At 41.8% G+C, this 16,346-nt stretch overlaps 1 protein-coding gene across 1 annotated transcript in view; it reads right to left on the bottom strand.

Annotated features, from left to right (window-relative positions):
* CPO (carboxypeptidase O) overlaps positions 1 to 16,346 on the bottom strand; it is a 30,834-nt gene that overhangs the window by 684 nt on the left and 13,804 nt on the right. The window contains exons 4-8 of the mRNA XM_081583198.1: positions 12,035 to 12,139; positions 10,804 to 10,914; positions 9,307 to 9,397; positions 6,670 to 6,872; positions 401 to 485 (exon numbers count right to left, since the gene is read on the bottom strand). Of these exons, the coding sequence (XP_081439324.1) occupies positions 401 to 485; positions 6,670 to 6,872; positions 9,307 to 9,397; positions 10,804 to 10,914; positions 12,035 to 12,139 (595 nt within the window). The remainder of the gene's footprint in view (positions 1 to 400; positions 486 to 6,669; positions 6,873 to 9,306; positions 9,398 to 10,803; positions 10,915 to 12,034; positions 12,140 to 16,346) is intronic.

Raw genomic sequence — 16,346 nt, 5'->3', positions numbered from 1 at the left:
TTTTTAAAAAAATTCCAGGCCCCACCTCTTTTGCTTTCTTAGCCTGATGGTCCTTTGGGAAGTAAATCAACTGATCGAGGGTCACTGGAAACGGTCTTTCCTGTTAACTCCTGTACCTTCTCATGGCTAGCTCTTTATAACTGAAGCCAGAGGGAGTACTGGTCTGAGCCAGTGTATTAATTTTTACTTGTAGTTAGCTTGCACCTTATCCCTAGAGAACACAATTCTGGATTTGTACAGACTGCCGTTTATCCTTGATCATTTTGATTTGTACAACTTCCTGTTGATCCATGGAACGCTTTTACTCTGTCCACCCCACCCCACTCCAAAGTCCACGGACTTCTTTTGTGCCTAGATACCATTGAAGAAGCAAAAAAAAAAAAAAAAAAAAGATACTTACATAAAATATCTGCACTCGATCCAACTCTATAATTGGTTCCATGCTTTGCTTTCAATGCATTTGCTGCCTTCTGTCCAACTTGGATCTGTAGGTGGGAAATGCAGAGACAGATATCTGGTGTTAAAAATAAATCTAACAATCCAGAGGGTTTGCTATTTTGTCCAAATCCATCCTCTGAGTTCCAGACCATCTTTCTAACTTCCCACTGAACACCTATACCTGGGTCATCTGCTGATACTTCAGACTCAACATACTCAAATCCAGTTTCATCATCTCCCCCGCTAATAAGGCTGTTTTGATGTTCATCATTCTGTCTTATCATGTGCCCCAATATGTAAATTCCAACAATCATCTTTGACTCTTCTCTCAAATAATGACCAAGTTGCATGTCTAACATCATCACTCTATTTCAGTTTTATTAACTCTGAAATGGACTGTTGTCATCTTCTAATAAGTTTTTCTTCCTCTCACCAATCCTTAATCCCAGCTGATCTCCCTGACTTCAGGGTGAACCTTTGTAGAGCAGGACTGTGATTATGATCCTGATGAAAACCCTCACTGACTCTTGGTTGCCCACTGCATTAGGGTACACTGCTCAGTCTAGTATTTCAGATTCTCTACAATAAGGACCTTACCTACCTTTCCAGCATCATATTCTCTTGATCCTACCCTAGATTATAGTCAAACTCCAGTTCTCCCACATTTCCCCAGATGTGCCCCCTGTTCCTCGGCCTCTCTGCCTTTTCTCAAGATGTGCCCTCTACCTGGGATGTCTCATTTCTTATCTCTGTTGAAATTCTACACCACCTCAAAACCTTCTCAAATGCCACGTTCTCTGTAGGTCTTTCTTGAGCACCATGACTAGATTATCTCTCCCCACTTTTTTTTTCTCCCATAGCCCTTTGTTCATACTCCTCTTATTGCTTCCCTCTTATTTTTCTTTAAAGGTATTTGATATTTATCTTTCACAATCTCATAGATTTTCAGAACAGGAAATGACACCCTTCTCTGTACCTATCACCATGTCACCTGACTGCATTGGAAACCCTTCAGAACTAGATGACGTCTAAGGTCTCAGCCTTGCTCTCTGAAGACCCTTTCCTGAGATCAGAAACACTAACTGAAGTCTAAGTGTATTGGCTATGTTTATTGACCATGCAATAAATCTCCTTTCATACCCTACTGACAGTCTAAGTATTCCCCCCCTAGATTCCCTAGTGCTATATTCTAGCCACCTGATGACTTACCCCACTACTTCCCCTTGGGTTCTACACAAGAAACCATGAAAATCCCCTTGGCTACCACCTGCCTGGATCCACCATTCCTTCACCCCTTAGGGCAGCTGGACTACACTTTCAGGAGCATCAGTTCTCGTACTTCTTCCCTTGACCAGTGACAGATTTTGTTTTAGATTCTGTCTTTTTTTTTTTTCCCCTGCTCCTGTACTGTCCCACCGAATCCTAATGTGTGACAGTGTGGTGTTTGGGTGGAGTGGATTTAGGCACAGTGATATTCAAAAGGAAAAGCAGGAGGGGTAATAAGTGGTGGTCAGGTTCCATGCAACAGTGGTAGGACTTAGAACTTTAAATTGAACATATTTGCAAGCTTTTTGCCTCCTCTCTACTCACTACTGAGTTTTACATTCTCTTTCTCTTCCTGAAAGATTCTACATCTGCCCTAGTTCCTGGTTCCTAGTTCCTGTTCCTGTCTCCAGAACTGAAATGATGGGTAGGAAGGGTTAAATAAGTGCAAGGAATAAATCTGGTTTTAATCACTTACACTGGAAAGAAGTTGTTGTTTTTGTTGTTCAATCGCTAAATCATGTGTGACTCTTTGTGACCTGCCAGGCTCCTCTGTCCACGGGATTTCCCAGGCAAGAATACTGGAGTGGATTGCCATTTCCTTCTCCAGGGGATCTTCCTGACCCAGGGATTGGACCCTTGTCTCCTTCATCGGGCAGGCTGCTTCTTTACCACTGAGCCACCAGAGAAGCCTCTGGAAAGGGGTACAAGAGCTGTCTGCAGAAAGAAGAGGAAATTATAAGAAGGAGAAGAGAGTCAGGGAGGGGATTTCTGGAGAGAAAATTTCCATTAAGGAAATCAGAAAGAAGAGTAGAGAGAAAGGAAGGATTCAGGGTAGCTGCTGTGTGTGAGTGAAATTAAAACACGCACCCTGGAGAAAGAGTTGCTAAAATTTAGCAGCTCACTCCTTTTTGTAGTTCTTTGGGAGTCTCTGGTAGAGATATGAATTGCTTTCAATTATTCTTAATTCCCATGTGTTTCTGTGTTTCTTTGAATGAAACTCTGCTAACTTGTCCATGTGGGGTCTTAACTGTTATTTGATTTGCATGAAGCAGCTCCAGGCTACATTTTCTATTCAGATGGGTTCTTACACTCATTTTTTCTTCCTTGCAACTCACTCCAGACCAAGATTCTTTCTTCTCATGGTCAAACTTAATTTTATATAGTTCCCTCTCCTTAAATCCTGTCTATTGGTTGGGAAAGAGTCTTTCCAGTTTCCTTTTCTTTATTGACAAAAGAACTTGTGATTTTTAAAATGATTACACCAGGAATTACAATGGATAAGTAGGAATAGGAAATATAATATCTATGAGAAGCACACAGCTGTGATACTTAGCTTATGAGTTTTGTCCTTTCTGAAAAGATGAAATGATTTCCCTAGATTTCCCTATCTCTAGGGGTCAACTTCCTGATTATTCTTCTGCCTCCTTTCGACACTATACTGCAAGGCCATAGAGAGCCAGTTCCTCTGTGTCCTTCTTCTCAGCCTAAAGGTTCTTTCTTGTCAAAATAATAAAAAAATATCTTTGCTAGTAGTGTGTAATTTACATTGTTAAAGACCTCATGCATGCTTAATAACTTCTTTCCTGGGCCCAGAGAGTTTCCTATAGGCATATATTCACAGGCAAGCACTCAACAAGATTGATTAAGGCACTGGCATCTGTGTGGGAGGATGGAGCTTGGAATGGGATACAGGGGTTGATATGGAAATAGTTCAAATGGAAAGAATGTCAGCGTTTGAAACATTAGACTTCTTATAGCTATTCTGATTTCTAGAGAAGTTTTGAATGAGGCTATGTATAGTTCTATTTCCCCTACTTAGTGATTGCCAAGTTGTCTATCACACAGTATAATATTTATCATGATTTCTACAAATTTTTGGTTTTGTAAATACATAGAGATTAATTACTAGTCTCTGGTGGTTGTAAATATACCAGAAACGGAAAAATCCTGAAACAGTTGGTGTGATTCTGTCTTTGTGTGTTCTGTCAAAGCTTACCACTGAGAACCCAAAAACACTGCTAACCAGCTTCAGTGAATTTGACACATGGTGGCAACATTTTCAGTCTTTTTATGGAGAAGTCTTAGTGATGAATGTTATGCTAACTTTTCAACACCTGATACTGTAAGAGACACAGAATTGAAGAAATCTTTGTCAACTCAATTTTCCAATCTCTACATAGAGTATTAAGGATTGCCAGTAATTCTCATCTTAGAGTTCCACCTTCCATTAGTGGTAAAGTCAATGTCCACTCTGGGTCAGAGGGTTCTAAGGAGATAGCCATCAGTAGCCCAAGACCCTGTGACCTTTGAATGCAAACCTTGCAACATGGTAATGTAGTATCTGTTTTCCTGGGCCAAGAAAGGGAATGAAATTACCTAGAAAAATACTGGGATATATGAGCCTCTTTTTTTTTTTTTTTTTGCTGGTAGAAGACCTGACCCATTAAAGATCTATAATGGCCTGTCTATGGTGGTTCATTTGTATTTGTCATAGAATCCTTTAAGAGGTAATCAAACACCTATGGCGAGATGGTTGGATAGTATCATTGACTCAATGGACATGAGTCTGAGCAAACTCTGGGAGATAGTGAAGGACAGGGAAGCCTGGCGTCGTCCATGGGATCGCAAGGAGTCAGAAACAACTGAGTGACTGAACAACAACAACAATGGCAGATATCACAGGAACTGGGAGATAAGGAGGGTCCTGGGCTTCTTGACTGACATCCCTGTTTCTGTACATTACTGAAGAAATAGAATTTCTGGGGCATAGAAATGAGGAAAATATAGGACATGGTGGCCCAGGCATCAAAGTCAATGACAGCTTCCAGAAGATGCAAACCCTTCTTAAGTGGAGAGGAGAGGCAGTGTCTGGTGGCCTGATAAATGTGACCCTTGGAATCTGAAGACATGAGCTCCAACCCAGACTCCACCATTTACCGTCTACAGGGATTTTAGAAATACTATTAACTCAAGAGCTTAATTTCTGCCTCTCCAAAGTGAGCTTACTATATTGTCATGAGGATCAGATAAGGGTCATAAAATCTCCTTGTAATTTTTAAAGTTCTAGGTAAATGTTATTTCTAACTCGTACAAAATAATCAGGTAGTGCAAATGCCCAAAAACAATTGTGCAAAGACACTGGGGTACTGTTGGATATTTTTGGTGACTGGAGGAGGTATTCCCCTCAGCAAAGATCTATAGTGGTTTTTCTTTCAGTGCCCAGACATGTGTTTTATAAGTGACGTTCCAGGGGGAGACAGACAGGAGGAATGACAGAATCAATGGGCCACCAGCTTTCTGTGATCTTAGGAACAGAGTAAGCCAGACCCCCATCCAGCCCAGCATTTGTTGATAATGAGAAACTTGTTTCAAAAATATTTTTAAAGGGTATACAGAAAATAACAAGTGTTGGTGAGAATGTGGAGAAATTGGAACTCTTTTTCACCATTGGAGGGAATGGAAAACGGTGTACTTGCTCTGGAAATGATGGCTCCTCAAAAAGTAAGATAGAATTACAACATGATTCAGCAATTCTACTTTTGGATGTGCCATGTGCTCAGTTGTGTCTGACTCTTTGCGACTGCATGGATTGTAGCCTGCCAGGCTCCTCTGTCTATGGAGTTTTCCAGGCAAGAATACTAGAGTAGGTTGTCATTTTTCTCCTCCAGGGGATCATTCTGATCCAGGGATCAAAACTGCATCTCCTGTGTCTCCTGCATTGCAGGCAGATTCTGAATTGAAAGCAGGGTCTCAAGGAGATATTTGTATACTTGAGTTCATAGCTGCATTATTTGCAATAGGTAAAAGATGGAAACAATTCCATTGTCCACTGATTGATGAATGGGTAAAGAAAATGTGGTACATACATATAATGGAATATTATTCAGCCTTGAAAAAAGGAACTTCTGACACATGGTACAACATGTATGGAGTTTGAAGATATTATGCTAAGTGAAATAATCCAGTCACCAAAAAGACAGATGCTGTAAGATTCCACTTATATGAGTTACCTAGAGTAGTCAAACTCAGGGGGCAGAGAGTAGAATGGTGGTTGCCAGAGACGAGGTGGATCTGGAGTTGTTGTTTGACAGGTAGAGACATTGATGATGCAAGGTGAAAGTTTTGAAGATTGGTTGCACAATAATGTGAATATGCTTAACTACTGACCTGTCCACCTAAAAATGGTTAAGATAGTAAATTTTATGTTATATCTATTCTACCACAATTAAAAGTTGAAAAAATAAATTTTAGGTAAAGATAACAAATACTACAACAATTCTAAATTGACTCTTTCTTTGACTTATGCCTATTGTTCTCAAGTTCACAAAAGGGCAAGAGCCCAGTACTTTCCAGCAATTCTGCCCACCAGGGCTTGGGTAAACAGAGCTTCAGAAAAGGACCCCAGATAAGACAAAGCAGAATTTCCCTGCCCGGGCTTGAATTCCACTGGCACTTCCCCTTACAAATATTCCTAGGCAAAAACTAGAGGCAGAGTTCAGGAGGAAATAAAGCATTGTGTTGAGCAGAGAAGAGAGCAGATATTATTTAGCCATGTTATTTTAGATATGCCATATTCCACTAACAGCTGGCAAGTTCTTTAAAGCACGGTTCAGAAGCTATAATTGCTGAACTGAGCTTCAAGAGAATTTACAGAAATGAAAGCACATTCCTACAGATTATTAACATAATCATCTCATTTATATTATACACGAATACCTAAGATGTCTCCCAACTTGACACTTTTCGAAACAGGTAGTTAATTAATGTAGGTAAAGCAGCATTTAACCTGAAGCCTTCCCAGCAGGCATCTGGCAAGGTGAGAAAAGCAGGAGAAAGAAAATAAGGAAAAGCAGAGGGAACAAAAGCAGGGCTGGAGCCAAAATCCTATTAAAGGAAATGAGGGAGGAAAGGAAGGCAGAGTCCTACGGAGGCTTCTCAGGGCTCCGGCACCGTGTATGGGCTTACCAATTCTTCATGGTTATTTGATTTATTTTTGGTGTAGCCATAAGGCACAAGAATGAGCTGCCCGTAAGAGTGCATGGTCAGGAAGCAGGCAATGTTCTCCTTCTTGCTCTCGATAAAGCTGGAAACAGCTTTCGTCTCTGGTTCAGACATGGGTCCCGTTCCACAAAATGTTAAACTTTCACAGTTGTGAGATGCACCGATACCTGAAACATACAGGAAACCCCAAGGAAGGCATCATGATCTCGGTTTAGCACTGACCTGGGTGGGGGGTGAGATGGAGAGGGTGGGTTGCGAGGAATCACTCTTACTCAGGGCATCTGTGGGTGGAATCAAGGCTTGCCTTTGCTTGTCTAAGTTTGTCCTGGTTAAATAAGTCATTTAAGGAGGAGCATAGAAAGGCAGGAGGGCTGATGTTCAGATTTAGAAACAAATTCCCTGCTTATGTGGCCAGGGAAGGAAGATGCATAAAGGAACAGCATTTTCAGCAATCTTTCACTTAAATTTTTGGTGAACCCTGAAACAAATGCTTGGGAACCAGTTCTTGGGTTCCAGCGTCAGCCTCTGTCATAGTCTTATCGTCCTAAGTCTCTCTCTTGCTGCTTTACTGGCATGAGTCTCTCTAGAGCTATTTTGCAAGGATAGAAAAACAGTTATTTTTCAGTCAGTTGTCACCAGTAATAATAAGGACCATCAACAGAGCACCTTTTCCATGCCAGGCACTGTGCTCAGCCCCTGTGTAAGACATCTGAGAAATGGGGTATTTCCTGCCATATCAGTAAACAAGGATATCAGAGTCATCACCAGTTGTAGCCCTCCAGTGTGAGCTGAGCCCTGAGGGAACTCGGGAAGGAGAATACTTGCCATCTAGCAGCCATCAAAATGCAGCCACTCTCTGCAGTGAGCCCCAAGGAAGTTCGGGAGGTGAAAAACAGACAATACTGACCCCAGATAGCTGAGGTGCATGTCAAAGGAATGATTTCAGTGAGTCCAGACTCTTGCATCTTCTCACACATAGAAAGGGTTAAATTCCTTATCTTGGTATATCTGGTTTTCTTTCATTAACAATAATATTTTGACCTTCAGACCACCTGCTCTTTGTTGCGAAATTCTACATAAATCTGGCTTTTCCCCTCACCTGCTCAGAGCAGTTCTCTCAAGGTCACTTCATACACTGTCTCCCATGCTTGAAGTCCTAAAAATTCTCACCGAATAAAACATAATTCTCAACTTTTAGGTTGTGAATATTTTTCAAGTTGATACATCTCATTGAATCCCCACGACAACCTTCTGATAAGATGGTATTATGTTGAGCCACATTTAAAAAAAAAAAAGAGAAAACTAAAGCCGAGAGAGCAATTTTTCCAAGATCACACAGCCACCAAATCTGAACCTTTGTCATCTGGTTTTTAACCAGACTGCTCTTAACCATCCTTATTTCTATTTGCTTCCAATCTATTGAGTGTGTTGAGATTCAGAAACATGAAAACGCCTTAATGAGAGGAAAATGTTTGTCTTGTTCTGCCCTCACGTTGTAAAACAATCTGCAAGGATAATTCTCTGACTTTTCTTTACAACAATTCATAAAGAGACTCTTGATGAAGGTGAAAAAGGAGAGTAAAAAAGCTGGCTTAAAACTCAACATTCAAAAAACTAAGATCATGGCATCCAGTCCCATCACTTCATGGAAAGTAGATGGGGAAACAATGGGAACAGGGACAGACTATTTTCTTGGGCTCCAAAATCACTGTGGATACTGACTGCAGCCATGAAATTAAAAGACACTTGCTCCTGGAAAGAAAAGGTATGACAAACCTAGACAGTGTATTAAAAAGCAGAGACATCGCTTTGTCAACAAAGGTTCATATAGTCAGAGCTGTGGTTTTTCCAATAGTCATGTACAGAGGTGAGAGTTGGACCATAAAGAAGGCTAAGCACCAAAGAAGTGATGCGTTCAAATTGTGGTGCTGGAGAAGACTCTTGAGAGTTCTTTGAACAGCAAAGAGATCAAACCAGTCAATCCTAAAGGAAACAAATCCTGAATATTCACTGGAAGGACTGACGCTGAAGCTGAATCTCAATACTTCGGCCACCTGATGTGAAGAGCTGACTCTTTGGAAAAAGACTCTGATGCTAGGAAAGACTGAGGGCAGGAGGGGAAGGGGACGACAGAGGATGAGATGGTTGGATGGCATCATTGACTCAATGGACATGTGTTTGGGCAAACTCTGGGAGATAGGGAAGGTCATGGAAGCCTCGCATGCTGCAGTCCACGGGGTCACAAAGCGTCAGACGTGACTTAGTGATTGAACAATATATTTTACAACAAAATGATGGATTTCAAACATATTCACACTGATCAAATCATCTTTGCCCTTTTTTAGGCAATCTCACTTGAAAAGAGTCCTGCATATAAGTGTTGCTGTTCTGATTGCATAGATAATATCATCTCTTTAGACAGAGTAACACTGATCAGGAAGTCCAGAAAGCTATACAAAATTCAAGGCTTATTTCAAAAGTTACATATATAAATAGTACTAACTCTAGTAATGCACCTCTTTCCTGGCTTCTCTGCTCCATTTTTTTGGTTTCTGTTGTTCATCTACTTACTAGTGATGTACTTAGTAAGCATGTACTTACTACACCAGGATGCATCAAAGTTTCGATTGAGATCTGTTCCAAAACACGTGCCATTATTATGGGATGAACGGGACTTCCTCCAAAGCCGATCCTGTAACAGGGAAACAAACAAGGATGTTGTCATTCTAAGGTCTCATAAATCACAGTGTTAGTGATGATGGGTGGTCCTCAAACATGAAAAATAGTTCCTAGGATTGTCTGGAAGAACCTGCCTCAACATTATGAAGCTAGTGCATTTAATTTTTAGTCCCCCAGATGGGTTAGTAACCCCCAATAACAGGAACATCTGTACAACCCTAAGTGCACATGTGTGTAAACCATCACTTTGGAGGGGTAATTTGGCCTCTCTCTCATGGGCAGATTAATAGTGCCTGGTGGATGTAATCTGCTTAATCAGGAAAAGCTTCAGAGAGTCATTTTTTTAGGTCCAAATGAGAAAGAATGAAAGAGAAATGGCTTGCCAGATAGGAAAAAGGCTCATCCAGGTGCATCAGAGATGGTTTGTGCACATTTCTGGAAGCAAACAACTGATGAGTAGAGATAGGGATAAAGACACGTTTCACCAGAGAAGCCGGGAGGGAAGGGCTTGATTCATACTGGGCCAGAGAGGCTGTTACAGAGAAAGGGGTCCCTTGAAAGTCTAGGGGAGCCAGAAGAAGGGGGAGGAATGAATACTCCCTAGAAACAGGGGCTCTGACTTATGGAACAGTATGCTTTAGAAACACTTTAAAAGAGGAAGTTGTCTATTAAATAAAAATCTTGGATTTCCCTGGTGGTGTAGCGGATATGAATCTGCTTGTTGATGCTGGGTTCAATCCCTGGTCAGGAAGACCCCCACATGCCACAGAGCAACTAAGCCTGTGCTCCACAGCTACTGAGCCTGTGCACCCTCAAGTCTGCGCTCGGCAACAGAAGAAGCCACCGCAATGAGAAGACCACACACAGCAGCGAAGAGTAACCCCAGCTTACTGCAACTAGAGAAAGCCTGCACAAAGCAACAAAGACCCAACGCAGCCAAAAAAAAAAAAAGATAATTTTATGAGATGTTCCCCTGCCCCCGACTCCATACGCATGACCACCATGGAAAAATAAAGATTGGGTTAGAATTTATAGATTATTTGTGCCACTCATGTTTCAAGAACTGATATAAGGATACATGGTAGTGTAGGAATTTCATACCAACATAATCCTTATCAGGTGACAGGCAATCCACAAATTTTAAGGAGATGGAGTTGAAGAAACATTAAGTCTGGCTGAAAAACTGGGAGTATGTCAGAAACAAACAAACAAAAATGTTCATAAAAGGCCTTCAGCCTCCTCAATCCTAAACTTGACTTAGAATGTTGACTTAAAAATATGGATTTTAATCTCAAATGAGGTTTCTTCCTTTAAATGACCACAAAACATTTTTATAGTTGCAGTGACTGAAGTCAGAAAATGCACCTGAATCAAGATCTAGTTCGTGAACCATCCTAGGACCAAACTCAATGTACTCACAGTTGTCCAAGTGTAGATGTAACCGTCTATGTTAAGAACCGGAAGCACATAGAAGTCCAGGTTTTTACGGAGCCTTCTTATCCTTGAGTTGTCTTTATAGTTCTGTAGAATCTGGACATTTAATAGAAACATGTTTGGAATGATCCTGGGAAGAGGTCTTTTCTCTCAATTTTCTAACAATTTCAGCTTAATTGTAGGAGGTGAGTGTGCACTGGCCTTTGCCCATCGATCCTGCCTCAACTGTCCTGTTCATTTTTGTGGTCTTTCTGAAACCTCTGGATGCATCAGAATCACCTGGAGGCTGGCTTGTTAATGTCCTGCCCACCTGGCTACACACCCCCATCTCCATCCTCAGCTCCAGTTCACTAGGTATGAGGTAGTGAGGTGGAAACCCAGAATTTGCATTTTTAACAAGTTCCCAGTTACGTTAATGCTATGGTTCTAGGAACCACACTTTGAGAACTACTCCTTGTGGATGTCATCCTGTTTGGGCTTCTGAAAAGACTTGACAAAAAAGTATCTTATATTAATTTTAAAGTCTTAATCCCTAAGGAGGGGTATAGGTAATATGTAAGAATTCACGGTACAAGGTATTGATAGTTTCTATTTGTTAACCTCTTAATCCACACAACAGGTACTGAAGTAGTCATTTCATACGCCTTTTGCAGGTGAAAATCTAGAGGTCCTGGTGTTAGAAATCGTGCACCAGACTATTAGAAAGAGATGGCTCTGGGATTCAAACTCATCTCTGACTCCCAAGATGTATTTTCTTCTCCATTTAGATTTTTTTACCTTCCAATAAAAATGATTTTGGGTACACTAGAAAGACAACAGAACATCTAACTCAGTTTTCAGTGAATTTTCAGTTTTACTTATGAATTCCATTTACTTTGAGGTGAAGGAGCAGCTCAGTGGAGAGCTGCCCTGCCAACATGTGAAAAGAAACATGCTCTCCAAATAGCCGAGACGTGACAGGTGTTTTGTAGGGTAGTTAACCACCTGGTGGCTCAGACAGTAAAGAACCTGCCTGCAGTGTGGGAGACCCGGGCTCAGTCCCTGGGTTGGGAAGACCCCCTAGAGGAGGGCACGGCAACTCACTCCAGTATTCTTGCCTGGAGAATCCCCATGGACAGAGGAGCCTGGCAGGCTACAGTCCATGGGTTGCAAAGAGTCAGACGTGACTGAGCGGCTAAGCACAACTAGCCATTGTGAGAAAGTTAAAGACACTTACTTCTTTCACAAACCACTGGCAGAAAGCAGGGGCAATCCATTCCCTAGCATGAATTCCACAGTCCATCCAGATAATCTTCTTGGGGTTATTGGATGGCTGGCTGATCTGGAGGGGACATTTGTGTTCCATTATCAAACAATTGCTTAGGATTGCAAGCCACTGTGAAAAGTTATTAGATTTTTTTTATTCCTCTAGGGGCACCTGTCTCCCTCCATTCTGTGGTTTCAAGGATGAGGCAAGGCTGCTGGCAAAGACAGCCACCAATATGACCCTCCTATGGTTACACTTGCTCTCTTTTGGTTACCTTGGTTATTGTTCTTAGGACAACTTACTGACTCCCCCGTGTCCCCCACACAAAGCCTGGTCTTCCCTATACCTTAAATTATTCTCTAACTTTAAATAAAGGCAAAAACTTCCAAGCCGCAAACTGTGACGCTAAATCTCTATAAACCTTATAAAACCTTTCCACATAGAGTTCACTCAGAGTGAAAAAGTACACAAGTAGTAACATTTAAGAATCAAAAGAAGTAAAATTGAATCCCAGTCTACATTTAAGGGCTTCCCCAATGGCTCAGTAGTAAAGTACCCCCAGCCAATGCAGGAGACATAAGAAACACTGGATCTATCTCTGAGTTGGAATGATACCCTGGAGAAGGAAATGGCAACCCGCTCCAGTGTTTCTGCCTAGAAAATCGCATGGACAGAGGAGCCTGGCAGGCTATAGTCCATAGGGTTGCAAAGAGTCAGACACAACTGAAGTGACTTAACATGCACACATGCACTACATTTAAACTTCTTGAAAACTTCGAAAGGATCCAAATACACAACATCCTGCAATACTTATTAAATTCATTAATTTCTTCTTTCCTTAGAGACTCCTCCAGTCCCAGCTGACCCAGTTTTCTTTCTCCTCTTCCCACTTGTTGTTCTTGTCTATCAGGTCAGCCTCACTCAAGCAATAGAGATCCCCTCCTCTTTCGGGGCAATTATGGATTAACCTGGCAATTACAGATTCTCTTTGGTGGAGAAGCTGTGAACATGCCCATGTTTGTAACAGTCACATCTGGTTCTGTTTTGTAAATGTCCTGGACTCTTTTTCATTGAAAGCTCTTGGGAGTTGGACTGATGAAGGTTCTCCCTCTGTATCTATGAGAAAGTTACAAATTTTGAAATATGCAACTTGAATTCATCATATCCAAGGAATTTTTCCTTTTAGCCTCACCAATTTTCAAAGCTCCTAATCTACCTTTTACTTTAAATTCTGTCTTATAATTCCCTCTTTTATGAGTATATATATGACCATAAGTTTATCTTTATTGCCTCTTTCAGTTCAGTTCAGTTCAGTTCAGTCACTCAGTCATGTCCGACTCTTTGCAACCCCATGAATCGCAGCACGCCAGGCCTATGGACATGGGTTTGGAGTTTACCCAAACCCATGTCCATTGAGTCAGTGATGCCATCCAACCATTTCATCCTCTGTCGTCCCCTTCTCCTCCTGCCCCCAATCCTTCCCAGCATTAGGGTCTTTTCCAGTGAGTCAACTCTTAGCATGAGGTGGTCAAAGTATTGGAGTTTCAGCTTCAACATCAGTCCTTCCAATGAATACCCAGGACTGATCTCCTTTAGGATGGACTGGTTGGATCACCTTGCAGTCCAAGGGACTCTCAAGAGTCTTCTCCAACACCACAGTTCAAAAGCATCAATTCTTCGGTGCTCAGCTTTCTTCACTGTCCAACTCTCACATCCATACATGACCACTGGAAAAACTATAGCCTTAACTAGACGGACCTTTTTTGGCAAAGTAATGTCTCTGCTTTTAAACATGCTATCTAGGTTGGCCATAACCTTCCTTCCAAGGAGTAAGCGTCTTTTAATTTCATGGCTGCAGTCACCATCAGCAGTGATTTTGGGGCCCCCAAAAATAAAGTCTGACACTGTTTCCACTGTTTTCCCATCTATTTCCCATGAAGTGATGGGACCAGAGGCCATGATCTTAGTTTTCTGAACGTTGAGCTTTAAGCCAACTTTTTCACTCTCCTCTTTCACTTTCATCAAGAGGCTCTTTAGTTCTTCTTCATTTTCTGCCATAAGGGTGGTGTCATCTGCATATCTGAGGTTATTGGTATTTCTCCCAGCAATCTTGATTCCAGCTTGTGTTTCTTCCAGCCCAGCGTTTCTCATGATGTACTCTGCATATAAGTTAAATAAGCAGGGTGACAATATACAGCCTTGACGTACTCCTTTTCCTATTTGGAACCAGTCTGTTGTTCCACGTCCAGTTCTAACTGTTGCTTCCTGACCTGCATACAGTTTCTCAAGAGACAGATCAGATGGTCTGGTATTCCCATCTCTTTCAGAATTTTCCATAGTTTATTGTGATCCACACAGTCAAAGGCTTTGGCATAGTCAATAAAGCAGAAATTGATGTTTTTCTGGAACTCTCTTGCTTTTTCGATGATCCAGCAGATATTGGCAATTTGATCTCTGGTTCCTCTGCCTTTTCTAAAACCAGCTTGAACATCTGGAAGTTCACGGTTCACATATTGCTGAAGCCTGGCTTGGAGAATTTTGAGCATTACTTTACTAGTGTGTGAGATGAGTGCAATTGCGCGGTAGTTTGAGCATTCTTTGGCATTGCCTTTCTTTGGGATTGGAACGAAAACTGACCTTTTCCAGTCCTGTGGCCACTGCTGAGTTTTCCAAATTTGCTGGCATATCGAGTGCAGCACTTCCACAGCATCATCTTTCAGGATTTGAAATAGCTCAGCTGAAATTCCATCACCTCCACTAGCTTTGTTCGTAGTGATGCTTTCTAAAGTCCACTTGACTTCACATTCCAGGATGTCTGGCTCTAGGTGAGTGATCACACCATCATAATAATCTGGGTCATGAAGATCTTTTTTGTACAGTTCTTCTGTGTATTCTTGCCACCTCTTCTTAATATCTTTTGCTTCTGTTAGGTCCATACCATTTCTGTCCTTTATCGAGCCTATCTTTGCATGAAATGTTCCTTTGGTATCTCTAATTTTCTTGAAGAGATCTCTAGTCTTTCCCAATCTGTTGTTTTCCTCTATTTCTTTGCACTGATCGCTGAGGAAAGCTTTCTTATCTCTCCTTGCTATTCTTTGGGACTCTGCATTCAGATGGGAATATTTTTCCCTTTCTCCTTTGCTTTTCACTTCTCTTCTCTTCTCAGCTCTCTGTAAGGCCTCCTCAGACAGCCGTTTTGCTTTTTTGCATTTTTTGCATTTCTTTTCCATGGGGATGGTCTCGATCCCTGTCTCCTGTACAATGTCACGAACCTCTGTCCATAGTTCATCAGGCACTCTGTCTATCAGATCTAGTCCCTTAAATCTATTTGTCACTTCTACTGTATAATCATAAGGGATTGCCTCTTTATTACATGCCAATTCTCTTTTTTAAAAGATGTCCTGTGCAAAGGATGTTTAGATGTCTTCTTGGCTGACTCAGCTCAGCTTGACAGCCTTTGGAAAGTAACGTAGGTAGGTGGCCCACATTTAACATAGCAGTCAACTCCTGGATAAATTCTGTTTTGAAGTCAATTGACTTTTTGTAACTGAGGGTAACTAACATTTGAGGACGTGCTTTGCAAAATAACATGTCTATAATAAGTAGTAAGGGGACAGCAAAACAAATAATGCTAGTTTTTAATGCCAAACTGCTTTGGTGGTGGTTCTTGAAGAGCCGTCCTGGGCCAGTGATATCAGCACCAGCTGGGAACTTGTTAGAAATGGATTGTGGTCCTGAAACTTGTGCGTGTGTGTGCTTAGTTGCTCAGTCATGTCCAGCTCTTTGTGACCTCATGGACTGTAGCCTACCAGGCTCCTCTGTCCATGGGGATTCTCCAGGCAAGAATACTGGAATGGATTGCTATGCCTTCTCCAGGGGACCTTCCCAACTCAGGGATCGAACCCAGGTCTCCCACATTGCAGGTGGATTCTTTACCATCTGAGCCACCAGAGAAGCCCTCTGAAACTTGAGCGTGCATCAAAATGACCTGGATGAGGGCTTGTTAAAACACACATTGCTGGGCCCAACCCCAGAGTTTCTGATTCAATAGGTCTGCAGTTAGGCCCAAGCATGTGCATTTCTAACAAGTTCCCAGGTGATGTTGATGCTGCTGGTCCAGGGCCACCCTTTGAAAACTCACAGATTAGGTGCTGCTGCTGCTGCTGCTAAGTCTCTTCAGTCATGTCTGACTCTGTGTGACACCATAGACGGCAGCCTACCAGGCTCCTCTGTCCCTGGAATTCTCCAGGCAAGAATATTGGAGTGGGTTGCCATTTCCTTC

Source organism: Giraffa tippelskirchi, chromosome 3 (genome assembly GCF_054371585.1).
Source record: "Giraffa tippelskirchi isolate mGirTip1 chromosome 3, T2T-mGirTip1v1.2.pri, whole genome shotgun sequence".
Taxonomy (NCBI): domain Eukaryota; kingdom Metazoa; phylum Chordata; class Mammalia; order Artiodactyla; family Giraffidae; genus Giraffa; species Giraffa tippelskirchi.
The sequence above is the reverse complement of the archived record's forward strand: the minus strand, read 5'-3'. Positions and strand labels throughout refer to the sequence as shown.